The sequence below is a fragment of the Aythya ferina genome (genome assembly GCF_964211825.1).
Source record: "Aythya ferina genome assembly, chromosome: 19".
Classification (NCBI taxonomy): domain Eukaryota; kingdom Metazoa; phylum Chordata; class Aves; order Anseriformes; family Anatidae; genus Aythya; species Aythya ferina.
This window is the reverse complement of record NC_140309.1, coordinates 10,323,262-10,339,393: the sequence shown is the minus strand read 5'-3', so window position 1 is coordinate 10,339,393 and position 16,132 is coordinate 10,323,262. Positions and strand designations below refer to the sequence as shown.

Below are 16,132 nucleotides of genomic sequence, written 5' to 3'. Positions count from 1 at the left end.
GGTTTCTGTGGGTCAGGTTGGCAGCAGTGGTTGTGGTTCAGGGCAGAGCTTCCTTTTCCCCAGCTCACAGCAAAGTGCGGGGCATAGCGGGGACACCAAGCCCCCGGTGCCCCTTATAGCAGCAGTTGTGCTGAGGCTTGGGGGTGCCCCCCCTTGTGTCCCCCTGCACGGAGCAGTTGGGGCTCAGCGGGTGAGAGCAGCATCTGCTGTCATCCCTGTGATCCTTTGGCTGCTCCAAAATATCATCCTGTCAATTTATTACAGGTGTGGAGTGACCGAGAAGCCCCTTTGCCATCCCTGTGGCTGCTCCCACCGCAGGGCAAGACCCATGTGGCCACATCACCCGATACAGGTGCAGGTTTGCAATGCCCTAGGTCCAGCTGGAACTGCCCTGGCCCGCTCAGAGCTTCTCATTTAAGGGTCTTTTTTCCTCCTTTCTCCCAAAGGAGCCAGCTTGGTCCCCGTCCCATACAGGAAGAGGGCCCTTGTGCTCCTCGTGCCCCTCACATCCCTCTGGCTGGGACGCTTGTTGCAGGAGCCCGGAGGAACGTTCAGCAATTGTCTGTTCTGGCCCCAAATCCCTGGCACTCGCACACAGCAGGCCTGAAATGGCCCCTTTCCCAGACAGCTCTTTAAGCAAGGTTTTCCTGTCTCTCTCTTTAATGACTCTCAGCCATCCTTTCCCCGCTCGCTGGAGCCGGGGCAGATGCGGGGGGGCGAGCACCCCCTGCTCCCACTCCTGCAGCTCCCTTCCCTCTACCCACAGCATGTTTGGGGTCCCACAGCAAGTCTTGTCCCACAAGGACAAAATTCCCAGCTTCTGGGCCTGACCCCATTTGCTATCATTTCCCTTCTCATTTACTCCTATTTAGAACCCCCTCAGGAGTGGGGGCAATGCCTTTTTGCAGCTCTTCCCCCCCTTACTCCAGGGGCAGAAGCACCCCAAAGGCTGTGCCCTGCTCTCAGAGTAAGTGTGCTTGCTGGGTGAGGAGGGAAATACCCCAAATGAGTACAGGGGTTTGTCCCTGGCCCCATTGCAGCCCGAGGGCTGTACTCCATCCGTGGTGGCAGCAAGGCAGGAGGATTGCGGCCCCATAGGGAGCAAGTGGCCATGTCCCAGACCAATGTGAGGACCCTTACTGGGAACCAAACCCAGTATGAGGCTTTATGGGAGCAGCCCAGCAGGAAATCCCATCCCGGTGTGCCCTGATGGGATGCAGCGGTGGCTTTTGACAGGCTCTGTGACCCGCTTGCCGGGAAGGAGCCACTCACTGCCTTTTACTCCCCCTTTCCTGCCTCCCTTCCACCCTGCAGCCTCCTGGGGCTCCCCCCAGCCCCTCACTGCTCCGTCCTGATGTATGGGGGGAGAAACCTGATGTCACTGCACTGCCCCATGGACCCCTCCCAGGGGTGCTCTCCTCCTGCAGCCCCCATCCTGCTGCCTTCCTCCCCGGCTCCTCTGCCTCACCTCTCTTTCCTCGGGTGCTTTCCGTCCTCCTCTCTGGCACCTCTGTGTCCGGACGTGTGCCTGTGCCTCCCCGTTCTGGCCCGGGAGCTTGTCGTGCTGCGGCTGGCAGCCTCCACAGGCACTGCTTCTGCCTCTTCCCTCCCCCCTTTTTGATCCACACCGGCCTTCCTGAGCCCCCAGAGCCTCCCGCTGCTTCAATCTGCCCCGCGGTGATTTGGCGAGGACCCGGGACAGGACAGATCCCTCTCCTGTAGGCACCTGGCAAATGTTTACATCCCCCCATTCCCTGTTTGCCCCCAACTCGGTGTGTCCCCTGAGCCCCAAAGCTGGGATGTCCCCCCCGTAGGCAGCCGAGCTTTGACATGTGGCCGTGCTGCGTGTGGGGCTGCTGGCGCTGGCAGGGTCTGGCCCTGATCCAGAGAAGAGGAGGAGGAGGAGGTTTCCCCGTGGGCAGCACTGCAGTGTTTCCACTGGACTGGCTGAAAAGAGCCGCAGGATCCGGCCGGGAGCGAGGGCCTTGCGTGCGCCCGCCTGGGAGGTGGCGGCGTTGCAGATGGCTGAGGATGCTTTTGCCTAAATAGCAACAGGACGCTAAGGTAAACACGAGAGCGTGGGCTGAAGGCTCGTCCCGAAACACGGAGGTGCTCAGCAGGCACTACCAACAGGCACCCTCACACTGCTCTGCTGCCTGGCTCCAGCACATGCTGGGATCTGTCCCGGGGGAGAGGGCCCACGGTGGACGTGGTGTTTAAATGTGGCCACTTGGATGTCCCTGGTTATTGCTGCGGGGCTGTGTCAGGGCTGGTGCTGGGTCTTTGCCCAGTGTTTAGTCAGCTGCCTTCATCCCTCGTGCTGGGAATTTCCACCCAGACCAGCATCGCCCTGCAGGACAGAGGTTTCCCATAGCAAAAACCCCCTTGTGCCCTGCACAGCCCCAGGGTTGTCCCAGCCCCTGTGCAGGATGTGTGCGCGATGCCAAGCGTGCCGTGCTGAGCAGCGGTGCTCTGAGCCTGCCCCACTCCGCGTGCAGTGCCGTGAGGATGTTCCCTGCTCTGATGTGAGACTTTCGAGACAATCCTCTCTTTTCTTCCTGCCTGGTGAGAGGTGACTCACGGTGTTGTCACTCGCGGGATTTATGCACTCGATTTTGCTCCCAGCCCATGTGCTCGTGAGCAGCCTAACTGCGGGGCTGCGGGCGTCCTCCTCCAGCTCCACTACGGGTGCTGAGAGGCCCTGGGGCTGCACACCCTGCCCTGCTCCCACACCCAGCCCTGCCACCCGTGGGTCTTGGTCATGGGCACCCCTGGGTGCTGGTGGTGCTGACCCCCTGACTTGCTGTAAACGGTGGCCACGAGGGATGTGGTGGCGATGGCAGGGCCTGCTTGGCCCCTTGATGGCTTCGTGCAGGAACAAAGTGAAACAAAGCTGAACAAAGCTGATCAAAGCTGAACAAAGCCACCCTTGCGCCTGCAGCTAGGCTGCATAAAAATCCTAAAGCGCCGAGCTGGGCACTCGGTTTGGCTGTTGTGCTTTAAGCCCCTATTTCCATTTCAGTGTGGTCCCGTTGGCCTGCTCCTCTGCTCCAGCATGCTGCAACCCCAAGGTTTTTTCATTAAAATAAAATAAAAGCAATTGCAGAGTAGATGGGGTATTTTTTTGGTAAATTTTGAAGTGAAGTCAGACCTTCAGCTAGGAAAAAAAATTGGAAAGGCTAGCTCGGTGTGATTTTTACCAGGGCACTGATCTCTGCACTATTCTTTCTTGCACAGACTGTCTCCAAGCTCACAGAAAAGTCTTTTCCATACAAAACATGCAACGGACTTGAAATGTTATTTTTCTCAATGCTATTTTAAAGAATAACAAGACAACATTTTGAAAAATACAAATCCAGAGCAGTCAGACAAAATTAGCTAGTTTTAAAAATTAAAAGAGCTCTACAATTGTTTATTTTAATTTTCAAAATGCTTAAACTTTAAAAAATATTGTAGATAGATGAATATTCGTTCAAAGTTTAATTTTACTGGCTGCATAACGAACCTTGACTGTTTCGCATCCTGCACAGTGTACCTTGAATTTCCAGGAGGGTAGGTACTCTTGGTACACTGTTACAAAATTATCGAATCCCCCCCGAATATTTAAAACCCAGTCGGATGTGGTCGTTCCGTTCAGTTACCCCGTTTCGGTAGAGATCGGTGCGAGTCTGAGTAAGGCACCGCTTTACAACGTTTTAAAACATTCGTTAAAAAATATTTACTTAATGGGCTAAAACACAGCCAGAGAGCCTGCGAATGTGCCCAGGTCAGGCAAACACATGCAAATAATTCGTTCGAACGATTTAGAAGCAGAGCATCACTTTCATTTAAAGACGTGCATATTTCCAATACCCCCTTAGCGCATCTATTTTAGGCAGATGCTTAAGATTAAAGGGCCGCATGTCAGAGCGTATCTTACCCTTGCTTCTTGTCATCGTTTCTCTGCAATTTGGTTTTGTGTTTCCCTTTCAGCCTAGAAGTGTTTGGTACCAGTCTCTTGGCAAAGGAGCCTGAGGAATGGAAGGATAAAGAAATATGACCCAGCTGCTATGCACAATGAGGTTTGTAAGTCCTTGTATGGTATAAATAAGCATATTACACAGTTATTAGAAATTTGGCACTGTCCCTGTTTAGAAGCCCGACTCTGATGGCTCTGTAGTTCCTCCCGTGTACGCGCACAATTCAGGGTTACACTCCGTGCCTTCGGCGGTTTTACGGGCCAAATTCGGCAAGTTTCTCTCAGTCCTCAGCCACTCAAACCCTCAGCAGCGGTGTGAACCGGTGAGTTTCCGCTCCAGCCAAGAAATCTGTGCCAACCTACGCGGCCGAGGCTCGGTCCTGCCTTCGCCGGGAAGTGGGGCCGGGGCCGCGGTGTCCCCCCGCCGTCGGGGCGGCCCCGCCGGAGCGAGCCGTCGGGGTCGGCTGCGGCCGCAGGGCTCGGGGCTTGCTTCTGCCCTCGTCTCCTCGTGCGTAGGATTAATTTTTTTTTTTTTTTTTACGGGGGGGGGGAAAGAAGCAAGAGCGAGGGAGCCGCGGGGGTCGGGCGGCAGGTAGCGCAGCCCGCAGCCTTTCCTTTTCCCGGCCCTCAGCCTGCGCGCGAGTGTAATTAGTGGAGAAAAGCGACAGGGAGCTTTTATTAATCGCCGGTGTTCAGGGCCAAGGCATGAGCAAGCCCGGTGACAGTGATGAGTGGGTTGGAGCGCCGGGCCCTGAAAGCAGGGCTTATCCTCCCCCTCGCCTGCTCCTTTGACTCGGCGGTGATGAGCCACGAATCGGAGCCACCCTGCCGTCGGGGATCCGGCCGTTTATCTGCCGGGTGATGACAGTCGGGCTGGGTTTGAGCCTCGCCGTGAATTGCCGGAGCCTCTTGCAAGCGGCCGGCATTGCCGCGGCTGGGGGGCTCCGTCGCGGAACGGACGAGGTGTCGTCCCCCCCCCAGCCCCGACGGCACCGGCCCCGGGGCTCGAGGTGCGGCCGGTGGCCGGGGGAGCCCCGGGGAAGCCCAGCCCGCTGCGGACAGGTGCCGCGGCTCTCTGCACCTTCTCCGGGCTCACGGCACGGCGGGGCCGTCCCGGTCCCGCAGAGCGCGGACAGCCCCGGCCCGGGGTGGAAAGGGCCCGAAACCGCCGCTCCGCAGCCCCGTCGGCACGGACGGGGAGGGCCGGGGCTGGCGGGGAGGAGGGGGGCTTTGGCTTTGTTTTAATTAAATCCTCCCCACTCGGGGATCGCCCTCCCCCCAGCCTTTCTTTTTTTTTTTTTTTTTTTTTTTTTCCTCCTAGAGGGAAAAAATGCATTTAACGTAGGAAAGCGCAGGAAACGCCCGTGATTCCCATTGCCCCTGTCCGCGGCTGCAGGAGGAAGGGGTGGCGGGAGAGAAAACCCAAACAAAGCCGAGCGACCGGCACCAGCCAAGGTGCCGAAATTCCCCCCTGCCCGGCCCTGGGCCCCGAAGCCCGCGGGGAGAGCCCGGCCCCGAGGTGGGAACGGCGGCGGGGCAGAGCTGGGGCTGCGGCGGTGTCCGGCTGAGCCTCCACCGCCGCTTCGGCCCGGGCCTGGCCCGTTCCATCCCGGGCAGCCCCTCCGGGACGGCTGCTCAGCCCCGGGCCCTCTCGCCCCGGCCCCGTGGGCTCACGTCGGGGCTCACCGCCGGCCCGGTCTCACCTGCGACGGCTCCGGCCCGGCCCTGCACGGCTCCTTCGGGAGCAGCGTGCCGCTGCCTCGCCCGCATCCCCCGGCCTGCCCGGGCCTGTTTTTTTTTTCTTTCTCTCTCTCTTTTTTTTTTTTTTTTCCTTTTCTGTAGGAATGGGAAAAAGGTTCATTAAGAGGTTGACCCCAGTTTACTTTTTATTCTGCTCCTGTTCCCAATTTCGGCATCACGTGACGGTGGGAGTGAGTTCGGGTTTAAATTCACTTTCAAGAAAACCCCGATTTAAAAAATCTTGAAATCCTGTCCCGTGAAGCCCCGGCGGCTCAGGGCGCTGTCCCAGGGCACCTTTTGCCCTCCCCGGCACCGCCGGCTCCCGCGGGCACGGAGCGAGGTGCGGCCTGGCGGAGGGGCTAATAGGGCTATCGCGATATAGGGCGCTGCACGGCAGCGGGGCTGTCGGGACACGGGGCAACATTTCGGCCGCGTGTGAGGGGCAGCTCAGAACCGACGGCAGCGCTGCGGGGTTGGGGGCTGCTCAGTTTCGGCAACCGCGACAGAAGAGCTGCTGTGGCCCGTTGAGTCGCGACAGAGCTCGGGAACTCTCCCGAGGGGTTTCTCCCCCTGATCGCTGGGTTTCTCTTGGCGCTGGGCACCCCGAGCAGGCCGCGCCGGTGGCCGAAGGGTGCCAAGGCTCCTGCCCGGGGCTGAGCGGCACCGGCAGCGCATCCCCGCCCCCGCCGCGCTCACCTCGGGGCGGCCCCGCCGGGGGCGGCCCGGGCCTCGCCGCCGCTTTGTCTGCGCCCGCCCCGCTCCTGCCCGCCTCGGGACGGGGCGCGGAGCTTCCTGCCGGCTCCGGCTGAGGAGGGGGCGCCGTGTCCCCCCCCCCTCACCTCCGCTGTCGGTCGGGGGGGACGTCCACACCCGAAAAGCAGCCGGCATCCCCCGGCCCGGTCGGCGGGACACGTTGCAGCACAGCTCCCGCTGCGACAGCACCGGGGAAGCCGCCCGAGGCCGCCGACCTCTCCCCAAACGCAGCCCCCCCAGACCGGGCCGAGTCGGGCCGGGCCGGGCCGTGCTTCCCAAGGCCCCTCCGGGCGGCCCCGGTTCCTCCGGGGGTTCCGCAGCTCCCGGCCCGCTCCTCCCGGCTCTTGAAGCGCGGCCTGCGGCCTCCGTGGCCCTCCCGGTTCGGCCGCCGGGCTGCAGCCCCCGGCCCGTTCCCGGTTCCCCCGGCAGCCGGGGAGCGCCGGGCCCGTCGGGGCCGGGAGGAGGGGGCGCGGCGGGGCCGGGGGTGTCCCCCTCCCCCGGGGCCTCCTCGCCACAGGCGGCCCCGCTCTCCGCCGGGCTCCGAGCAGGCCGGGCAGGCCGCGAGAAGGGCCCGGGGCTCGGGGGCCGGGCGGCCGCTGCCCCGGGCCGGTGCCGAGCGTGGGGCCGGGCCGTCGGTGGGCGCGGGGCCGGGGCCGGGGCGAGCGGGCCGGGCCCGGCGGAGCGGGCCAGAGCTGGTCTGTGGGGCCGTGATTGACAGCGGCAACGTCAGCAACAGGAGGGGAAGGGAAAAGGGAGGGGGGAGACAAAGAGGGAGGGAGTCGAAAGGCCCCAAACTGGATCTTTATGGAACATTTTTCGCGAAGATCAAGGGAAAGTGAATCCGCGCAGTGGGGGATGCCCCGCACGCCGCTGCCATCGGGGGCCGCCGAGCCGCGCCCGGCCTGAGCGCCCCGCGGCTGCCCTTCATGCCGCAGCCGCCCCGAGGCGACGCCAGGAGCCCCCAGCTGCGCCTCCTGCCCCCCGGCCGGCCGTGTAAGTCCCGGGGCGGGGGGAAGGAGCGCGGAGTCCCGCGGGGTGGGAGCCCCGCAACCCGCCGGGCCCCGGCCTCCGCCTCGGCGGCCCGGCCCGGGGCAGCCGCCGCCAGCTCGCCCCGCTGCCCCCGCGGCCTGCGCCGCTCCGGAGCCGGCTCCGTTCCCCGAGCTCCCGGCCTCGGGCAGCGGCAGGGCCCTCGGGGTCGCCGGCTCCCACCTGCGCTCGCCCGGGCTGGGGCCGCCCCGTCCAGCCCCGTCCCGTCCCATCTCCCCCGAGCGGGGCTCTCGGGGTCGGTGGGTGCCGGGCTCTCGCCGTGCCTTGGCGGCTGCGGAGCCGAGCCGTCCGTCTGTCCGTCTGCACGGTCAGGGCTCTCCGCGAAGCTTGGCTGTGGCTGGAGCGGGGTCAGCCCTTCGGGCAGGACCGACGGGACCAGGGAGCAGGGCGCTCCGTCGGGGCCCGCACGTCCCGGTGCTGTCAGCCGGCCCCGCCGCCGTTCCCCGAGGGCAGCGCCGGTATCGGGGCGAGCAGGGCCGGGGCTGGGAAGCCGCAGCCTCCCCTCGAGCGGGGAGAGGGGCGAGCGGCCGCGTCCCTCCGCGCAGTAAAAGTCGGGCTTGATGCGCGGCAGCCCCGGCAGAGCTGTCAGGCCTTATCTTTATTGGCTTTTCCCAGTCTCCGTCCAAGTTTAAGAGGGGCCCTTTTATCTCGGAGCCCTGCACTCCCTCGTGTTTATGCCACAGCGCTTCGCCCGCGGCCCCGAGCGCCGTCTCGGAGCCCCGCAGCTGCGGCCGCCCGACGGGACGGGACGGGACGGGACGGGGCACAGCGAGCGGCCCGGGCCGCCCTCCCCGACGGGTACCGGGCCCCGCACGGCGGCGAACAGCGGGGAGGGGAGAGGAGGAAGGGTCACGGCGGGGAGGCTGCGGCCGCTTCTGAGCTGCCGGGCTCCAGGCGGGAGCGCAGCCACGCATTGGCGGCTCCCCGGGGAGGGCAGGCGGGCTCGACCCGGCTTGGCTCGGCTCGGCCCGGACGGGCACAGCGGCTTTTACCCGGGGTCGTCCCGTGGCAGTGTCGCCGACCGCAGCTGAGGATGCTCCGCCGAGCCTGACCCGGGGCGGGGGGCGCGGGCTGGAAGTGGCCCCCGGTGCCGCGAGCTAATTGTGCGCCTCTCTCCCCCCAAGGAAATGCTCCAGGAGAAAAGCCTGTCTGAAACCGAGGAAGGGTTTCCAACAGCCCCCGCGCCCGGCCATGCGGACTCCTCCGCGGGCTCCCCCGTCCTCGGCGTAGCCGGGGGGAGCAGCACGCCGCTCAGCAGCCCGCAGGTCCCCGACCCCGAGCAGGTACGCACCGCCCGGCCCGCGCCGTCGGGCAAACGGGCACCGCCGCTCCCCGCGTCCCGCCGGGACGGGCAGAGGCTGCTTGGAGCCCCAGAGCCCCGGGTGGCGGTGCCGGAGCCTCCCTCGGCCGCGCATCTTCCTTGGCTACGGGTCGGGGTGCGGGGAAATCGCCAGGGAATCGCGCTGTTTTTCTTTTTCTTTTTTTCTTTTTTTTTTTTTCTTCCTTTTTTTTTTTTTTTTTTTTTTCCTTCGTTTATTTATTTTGCTCTCGTGCGAACAGGCCGCTCTGCCGGCCGTCGGGTGCGCGCCTGCTGGCAGGGCGAGCCCGGGCGCTGCCCCGCGGCACACGGCGCCTCCCGAGCAGGATCCGGCCCCGCGGTGGCTCTCGTTGGTTTCTTTTGGTTGATTTTTTTTTTTTTAATTATTTTTGTTGTTGTTGTTGTTAAATCAAACTTCGCGTCGCCTGCGGCCCCTCGGGCCATCGCGGTTTCTCTGCCTTCAGCCCCGCATTACCCCTAAATCCTGCGGAAAGTAACGCAGAAATCGCGGCGCAGCTGAGCCGGGAGGAGCCGCGGATGTCCTCGGGATGTCCCCGCGGCTGCTCCCGGCCCCGCTTTTAGGGAGCCCCTGGGCGTCATCGGGGACTGTCTGCGCCATGCGGGCACAGAAACCCCTACGAAAAAAAAAATAAAATAAGAATCCTTCTGGCCTCAACGCCTGGCCTGGACGGGAAGCTGCAGCTAGAGCCGGGCTGCGTTGGTTTCTCTCCTTTTTGGCAGCGGGCGGTGCAAGTTTCGGGCCCCGGCCCTCCTGCCGCGGCTGGAGCTTCGCGGCCGCCTCCAGCCCCTCTCTAACGCCCCGCGCCCTGTGCTGCTCTCCTCACTATCTTTATTTTTCCAGACCATAGAAAATATCAAAGTCTATCTCCATGAGAAGGAGCTATGGAAGAAATTTCATGAAGCCGGCACCGAAATGATCATAACCAAGGCAGGCAGGTTAGTGGCAATTCCCCGCGACCACGGGTTGGTTCCAAGCCGTACGAAATGGTCCTGCTCGAACCCTTCGGAGACTGCAGAGCTGCTGCGGTCGGTGGCATTTTACAAAATTGTTATCGTGATTGCACATTTCAGGAAGACAATTTTTCTGTGTAAACTGTGCGTGTGTTCGAGTGGGGCAACAATGAGACTGTGGGTGCTGGAAAGAGTTGCGGAGTCGCTTGATAAATTTAGCCTCGATTCTCTGTGGTACCGCTTCGTTGTTTTTTTTTTTTATTATTATTATTTATTAATTTATATATATTTTTAAGAATTTGTCATGATAGTGGTTCCACTTCTATATTTTTTTCCAAAGCAAACCCCACTCCCCTGCTTTGCACAATGCGGTAAGAGCTGTGTTGGGATACTTTGCACCAAACTGTTCGCAAGATGAAGGCTTAGGGTATGGTTTGGTTTAATCTCAAAACTAGAAGAGTGCGAGGTACTGCCTTTTGGTCAGTTAGGCGTGGAAAAGTTCTGCATTTTCTTGAGAGCAAACAAACGCTCATGATTTTTACCAACTCACAGCATCTTCAGCTTGCGAAGCCGGGCTGGGAACCGTCCCTGCGCCTGCTCCGAGCTCCCTGCCCACCCCGCGCTGCTCTGAGCAGGGTTCGCAGAATTAACACACAAACCTCAGAAAATCACCAGCCCAGGAATCAGGCCGGTCCCAACAAAAATATTCGGTGCCACTGCGGGCACCGAAACATCTGCCCTTGGCTTCTGCGGCAGCCAGCTCGCATCAGTACTGCTGGAAAATAAAAAATGCCAGAACTGGGTGTTAAAACGCATTTAATTCTCACCCAGCCGTGCCCTGTAATTGCTGATTTTACACCACGTGGAGGAGGGCACTCGAATAATGAGGAGCAAGTAGGGAAAAAAAAGCCCAACGTGCATGCACGCTGTCGGTTCTTCTGTGTTCTTCATCCTCTGAGCGTGGCAGTTGGAGTGCAGGGGGGATTCTCCCCCTCGGGATGGGGGCTGTGTCCCGGTGCACCCCCAGACCCCTACCCGGCTGGGGGGCGATGAGCGGCTCCTTTGCCTTCCCCCTGCTCGGAGCAGCCGGGCAGGGCAGGGATACTTTCGGTAACATCCCCGGTAGTCCCCCCCGCCCCCGGAGAGGAGGGGATGCTCGATTTGTTTGTTATTTGGCCTGCGCATGAAGCGCTTGCTCAGGTAACTCTGTCCTTATCATGCTGTGTTTTGGTGTGCAAAATCTTGGGGCTTGGTCTGTTCCCTGCGCTTCTAGCGCTGGGAAGAGCCGGATTCATTTTGATAGGTCTGCTACCTAAGTCAGCTAAGACGAGGGGATCAAGACCTCAGATATTTTACCCTTAATTTATAGTATCTGAGTGTGTCTGTGCGGGACATGTAATATCTTTACCAAATTCTAGACCCTAAGCATCCCAAATGTGCATGTTATCTCTTTGTAAGTCTTAACGTGGATTGTTTAAACAAATCCATATGTATAGGGCTCAGTCCCGCATTCTTTGTCCGCCGGAGCCGGCAGTGCACACGTAGTCACCTTCCCGAGCGTGTGGATGGGACGGAGCAGGCGGGGGATTGGACCCAAGATGCAAAAATTTTTATTTTTTTTTAATTTTTATTTATTTATTTATTTATTTTAAGCTAGCAAACCAAATTCTCTTTTGGTGAAAATCAGGGCGGCGCAGTCAAGCTGAAACCATTTTAAACTTGTACCGGGAAAAAGGAAAAAAAATAATATTAAAAAAATATATATATTCTGGGGCTGAAATGCCGACGAATAACATGAAACAAAGCAGTCGCTTCGTTTCTTCTCCCCGTGCCCAGCTGCAAAAGGTGCCAAAAGAGGGGAGCAGCGAGGCCGGGGCCACGCGCGAAGTGGGGCGCGGGCTGGGGGAGTAAATGACGAAATGAAAATCAGTTCTTAGTGCAGATTTTATTTTGGCCGAGTCATTTTAAAAAAAAAAAAAAAAAAAAAAAAGGAGCAATAGTATGTCTCCCTTCGACCCAATTAAAAAATGACGGTTAATGGAGATTTGTACGTACTCGCATTTAGCATTGAGGGGGGGAGGGAAAGCGGCTAATTGCAGGCACTAATTAGGACTCTAATCCCCCTCCCAGCAGGCAGAGAGATGCCCCTGAATGCCGTTAGTTGAAATCGCCGGAGTGTCGGTCTGTCTGACCTCAAGGGGCACAAACGAAACGAAATCGAAGCCTGATTTTTAAATTTCGAACAACAAAACAGTGACTTTAATGACAAGCTCACTCAGTGGAGAGGAAATGTAAAGCTTGGCGGAAGCGTTAATTCCAAGGCAATGGTGTAAAATAGCCTTTCTGTATAAACAAGGCAAATATTGATAACTTGGGGGAAGGGGGGGGGGTCATTCGTTTCGTTCTTCGTAGAGCTCCTCAGAACGAGCCAACTATAAATTATCGAGAATTTAGGGCTGAGAATTACTTTGGGGGATTATTACTCCCTCTTAGGACTGATCTGTAGGAGACATTAGGAGAACACAGCAAGCTCAGCATTGCAATAGAAATCGTGTTGTTGCCAAGAAAGCTTGATTTATAAAGTGGAAACATCTTTAAAATGCGCTTGCTATCTTTTTAATGTTCGGCTGCTTCATTGTGGGAGGGAGAAAAAAAAGAGAGATTATTTTATATTAAAAGGATCGTCAAAAGATAAAAAGTTTATGTTAGCAAAGTTCCCTGAACTTTGCGTAAAACCGCTCGCCTCCTCCGTACATAAAACCCTGCACCTCGCGGAGCCCCGAGGATGGGACGCTGCGGCCCATAAATCAGCCCTTTGTCTTGTTCCCCCTGCTTGAGGTTTGCTCTAATTACGAATTTGCACTCGGGAGAAATTTTCCTTCGCTGTTTTTAAAGGCCGGGTGCGGCGCGGAGCTCGCTCCGGCTGCGCTGCTGCCCGCGGCCGGGGGCACCCCGGGGCTGCCCCGAGGGGCTGGGAACAGCCTCTGGGTGCTGTGGGGGGAGGCAGAGGGGGCACCGAGCACCGGGCAGGGGGCTCCGGGCCCCGCGGAGCTCCGCCCGCCCCCGCCCCGACGGGGCGGCCGTAGCCGCTGCCCCCGCACCGCTGCGGGGGGACTGCGGTGTGGGCATCGCCCCAGCGCTCCCGTCGAGGTTTCCAGCCCCCAGAAAGCCCCCTCCCTCCGTTTGCCAGGCAGCGAGGTGCCGCTGGATGAAATGAATAAAATCGACGGGAAGGTAAATGTGAAGGTAATAAGGGGACAGTGGAGCTGAGGGTGCGCAGCCACCCCCGCCCAGCAGCCCTGCGGGCACCAACTCAGGGACCTCAGTATCACTCTGCTTGTCCAGCGTGATGGCATTTAGCTGAACAATTGCAATTATTATTATTTTTTTAACCTTGTGGCAAAACCCATTTTGTCTTTCGTAATTCTTTGTTAAATCTCAGCTTCCAAACCCTGTTTCTGCAGGAAGTTTAGTTTCACGAACATGCTCTCCCTGGCTCAGGACTTCTTGCCTCCTTCTAGCCTTGCTTTAGCTTTCAGTCTTCGTTCGTTTTTCCAAGGTGCCAGTCTTTGCAGCATTGCAGTTTCTCTCCAGATACTGCCAGGGACAAAAAAAATGATGCAGTCTATGGCAAATCGGTAAAAAATAGCAGTTCACGGGATTCCCAGTGACATTTTCCTGAGCAGTCACTGAAGAGAAAAAGGAGTTCCTCTGTGGCAGCACAACCTTCCTGGGATGTGAACGGGAGGCTTGAGGTACTGAAACTGAGCTTTGACCAGACTGCAGGATGTGTACAGGTACAAAGATAGCCTCAGTCTTCATGGTAGCAGGTTTTAGGAAGCATATGTAGGAAAATATTGCGCAGAAAAAAAAAAAAATCAATAATGCAGCTTGCATGTGTGGAAAAGACGCAACCTCCCTTTAGATGTTCAAGTTTCATTTTAAGAGTGGCTTATTTAAGTTAAAAAAAAAAATAAAATCTGTTCTTAATCAACTTTAGTAAACCAAAATAAAACTAGTTTTTAGGACATCAAGGTTTGAAGAAGTATAAATGCTTTGGCTAAGCCTGGTGCAGCTTTCCTCTGTGAATAATCCTTTAAAAGTTAAATTTTCCATGGCTCCGTAGGGCATATGGGTGCCCAGTTCTCATTGCAATTAAAGGGAAATATTTGTCCAGAATCTTTTGAGGCAGTTACGAGAATCTCTGCTCAAGGTTTTTGATCCAAAAGCAAACCTTAATATCCTAGATCAGCAGAGGAATGTGAGCCATCAATTTAAAACTTGGAAATAAAATAGATATTTAAGGAATGTTTGATCTGCTTAGTCCTAAATTCGGGGTCCTGGAATTACCCTGTTAGGGCAAACTCCCGCTTTGAGAGAAAGGAGCAGGAGCAAAATGCGATGGCTCTTGGCCGTGCTGCTAAAGATGTCGACAGCTTTGGCAGGGAAGACAGAGCTCTTCCACGCCGAGCAGGGCAGGGATGGGATTTTAGTTTTTCATATGCTTCTGTCTCCAACAACAACCTTCGCTGTTAGTCTCCTAAAGACATGGGATGCTCATGGTTAAGTGTGTTCCCAAAGCCTTCCACGCTCATCCTTAGGCTGCAGGAAGGGTTTGGTCAAACCCAGAGCAGAGGAAGAAGATCCTCACCACCGCCCAGGCTTCAGCTTTGCCTCGAAGCCTGCAGTGAGCCCATGGCTCCTCTGAAAGCTCACAGGGACCTGCATGGCTGAGGGAGTTGGGCTGACAATGGGGCAGCCTGCCCTGAATTGTGCAGTGCTGGGACATTGGCCATGCTCTTGTGTGGTTTCTTCCTGCGGTGAAGCTGCCTGCACCACTGCTTCCCGTCCTCCTGCACGCTGGGACCTTCCTCGCCGAAAGTCGGTGTGGCGAAATGAAAGCAGCAAGGCAAGGAGCCCTTCCGCGCTTCAAGTTACTGTGGGGCAAAGAGAGGAAATGTTTCTAGACCGTGAAACCAGCCATGTAGTTAACCAAGTTCTCAAGTATGTGAGAAACAATGTTTTATTTAAAAATTAGATGTGCTAGCCAGAAAAAAAAAAAAAAATACAACCTCGCCATTCCAAAATATAAAAATCCTTTAACTGTCTGACCTTCTCATCACTAGGTCATGGTCCTGCCACCAGATAAATCTCTCCTATCTGTCCATAGACTGAGAGTTCAATGTTGCTTGTGTTAGTGACAGTGAATTTGGGGCTGAAAAATGAACTACTGATGAGAACTCCTGTTGAACCTGTATTGTTTGTTATTCTGAGGCAAGGATCTGGCATGGGCTAATCCAGCACTTCAAAGTTAACTGCTCTTACTTTGTATACAGAGCGTCATAGCGGAGTGGCGTGGGTGATAAGAGAAATAAGGGACTAAGGGTTAGGATACACTGGGAAAATGGGACCCTGTTGAAAAACCCTTTGATCTCTTTAAAGTATTTTCTGAAAGCAAGAATCTATCAAAAAGGAAATGCCATTTAAAAGGCTAAAAGAAACAGCTGACATCCCCAAATTTGTTTTAATTTGCCCCGGAGAATATTATATTTAGAGATGCGTTAAGCCAATGGAAGAAATATTTGTCAAAAGAAGGGAAATTAGGAAAAAGAGGAAAGGTCATTAGAATGAGAACGTGGTTCCTGAAGCTCTACCATTCCATTCCTTTCTCTTTTCTCCTAAGAATGAAGACAAGCAATAGCATCCTTAAGCAGCCATGACCAATTCTCATGAGGAATTTGGGGCTATGCTATTCATTATTGGCATTTTAGATGTGTGATCTGCCGTGCTGCTTAGGGAACATCGCTGGAGACATCTCCACATGCCCAGCAACTTCTGAGAAGTTGGTCCTTCAGCCATGACATGGCATATTGGCCAAGATGTCGAATGATTTTTTATTATATATTTTTTTTTTGTCCTGATTGTTTCATGACCTGAAGCACCGTAGGTGTCACCTTCCCAGACAGTGCTGTGCTGGAGCTCCTGACCAGCCAGCCCCTTCAAGGCCACTTTACTTGGCCACCCCGAAGTCAAGGGTTGTAAAATCTTTGTTCCGTTGAAAGCCCTGTGGAAAACAGGACTTCAGCTTCTGAATGTCTGACGGCTTGTGGGACATTTTTATACCCGAGAGGAGAGAAGAAAGACCTTGGTAGTATGAGAACTACCATCCACACTGCGGGACACGGTGGGCTCCAGTCTGCTTCAGAGAGCACTGATTCAACCTCTGGTGAGGACGTGACTTGGGCTGCTCCAGCAGGACTCACGAGCCTTGTTTCCAAGCAGTTTTCCCCGTGGGAACACCAGGCAAGTTCCTTACTTACTGTGGGTGGGCCAGAAGAAGGCCC

The 16,132-nt window shown here is 56.9% G+C and overlaps 1 protein-coding gene across 3 annotated transcripts in view; it reads left to right on the top strand.

Moving 5' to 3' along the window:
* Positions 1–16,132, top strand: part of TBX4 (T-box transcription factor 4) — a 40,855-nt gene that overhangs the window by 481 nt on the left and 24,242 nt on the right. Inside the window, exons 2-5 of one of the 3 annotated variants that reach the window (XM_084493475.1) lie at positions 265–358; positions 3,973–4,281; positions 8,623–8,781; positions 9,679–9,773. In XM_084493475.1, coding sequence (XP_084349601.1) covers positions 8,626–8,781; positions 9,679–9,773 — 251 coding nt within the window. In that variant the 5' untranslated portion in view covers positions 265–358; positions 3,973–4,281; positions 8,623–8,625. Of the gene's footprint in view, positions 1–264; positions 359–3,302; positions 4,282–7,256; positions 7,445–8,622; positions 8,782–9,678; positions 9,774–16,132 lie in introns of those variants that run through there. The other 2 variants (XM_084493474.1, XM_084493473.1) reach the window with 2 other exon arrangements.